Consider the following 1374-nt stretch of genomic DNA (forward strand, 5'->3'; position numbering starts at 1 on the left):
AATATGCTAGAGCTTGTAAGACTGGGGCCATCACCACCACCTAGATCTCTCCGATTATCAGGCTCCTTCAGCTTTTCTATTATAATTGGACGAGGACTAGAGAATCTGACAGCCAACTTCTCTGGAGCTGCAGGAACATTCCTGTTGAACTGGAGCTGTTCCGAAGGCGAAACAAAAACACCAGGCAACGTGATGTAGTTTATCGCACAGATGATGTATATCCGACATGAAGTAACAAGGGCAAGTACAACTCCTTTCATGTTAGAATTTATTATATCATCACGGTACTTCTCCCATGTCACTTTTGTTCAAAAGCATCCCCCCTGCTCAGAACAGCAGCAAGATTTTAAATTTATTTGAAATCAAATGCATGTTTTAGCACCTAGATACTTTCAAAAAAAATCTCAGGAGGGACCAACCTGCACCTTTTGGTGTGTAAATGTTTTTAAAAAACTGGCGCAAAGAGGCTGGGAAGTGGATCATGTCTCTACTTAAAATGTTATTAAAACAAAATGATAATGATTCATTAAACTACGGAGATGAGGAGAAGGCTGCATGAAAATAAGCAGAAATGGAGGATTCAGAAGTGGGGCCAGGACCAAGCATTTAGGTGGCGTGTCAAAATGGGACGGACTAGCATTATTGGGCATTTACACGCATACCTTTCATCCCACAACACACCGGAGATCCGGCAGGTCGGAGCACACTCGATGAATCGAGTCTGCTCCGCACGTGACCCCATGCGCACTGCGCTGATTCGCACGCCGTCGTGCACGTGGCGAAACGCACGTCGCCAGGCACAAAACGGCGGCGGCAGCACCATGCCGTTGAACTCAAACACCTCCGACGTGTTTTCGTTCAAAAGCACGCCGCCTTTTGCTCACGTTGCCACTTATACAACCGTTTGCGCCGCGGTGCCGGGCTCTTTTAAAAGTGCCCAGAGCTGCGGCGCAAACATACGTACGCACGCCCTTTTGATCTGAAGATCGGGGCCCGTACGGAAGGAGTGAATACGACGTCATTAGACAATATGACGTCATGAGATGATACGACATCATTAGCCGCTGCCGCCAGGCCCCTCTGGACGAGGGCGACGATGGCCGCGTCGTGCCAGCCTCAGGAATACCTGCGTCTTCGCTCCGTCCTTGTCGGGTCGCGCGCAGGACGCGGCCGGTTGGCTTGGTCCCATCAGACGCTCGGGTCCCGGACGTCCGCGGTCATTTGCCCGAGCGGACGCCAGTTCTCATCTTTAAACACGCGTCATCTCTGTAATGGACAGGAAAGGAAGCGGCTTTGAGAAGGGGGCCCTTTTACCTGGCTGGCGGGGACTCCCCCTTTGGTTGAGACATGGAAAAGGATGCAGTTTCTCACTGA

General features: G+C 50.5%; 1 protein-coding gene across 1 annotated transcript in view; it reads right to left on the minus strand.

Moving 5' to 3' along the window:
• KIAA0753 (KIAA0753 ortholog) overlaps positions 1-1283 on the minus strand; it is a 23826-nt gene extending 22543 nt beyond the window's left edge. Inside the window, 2 exon segments of the mRNA XM_025212938.1 lie at positions 1-155; positions 1127-1283. The exon segment at positions 1-155 is cut by the window's left edge and continues 16 nt beyond it. Of these exon segments, the coding sequence (XP_025068723.1) occupies positions 1-155; positions 1127-1189 (218 nt within the window). The 5' untranslated portion in view covers positions 1190-1283.
• Between the last annotated feature and the right edge of the window lie 91 nt (positions 1284-1374).

The sequence above is a fragment of the Alligator sinensis genome, unplaced genomic scaffold (assembly GCF_000455745.1).
Source record: "Alligator sinensis unplaced genomic scaffold, ASM45574v1 scaffold714_1, whole genome shotgun sequence".
Taxonomy (NCBI): domain Eukaryota; kingdom Metazoa; phylum Chordata; order Crocodylia; family Alligatoridae; genus Alligator; species Alligator sinensis.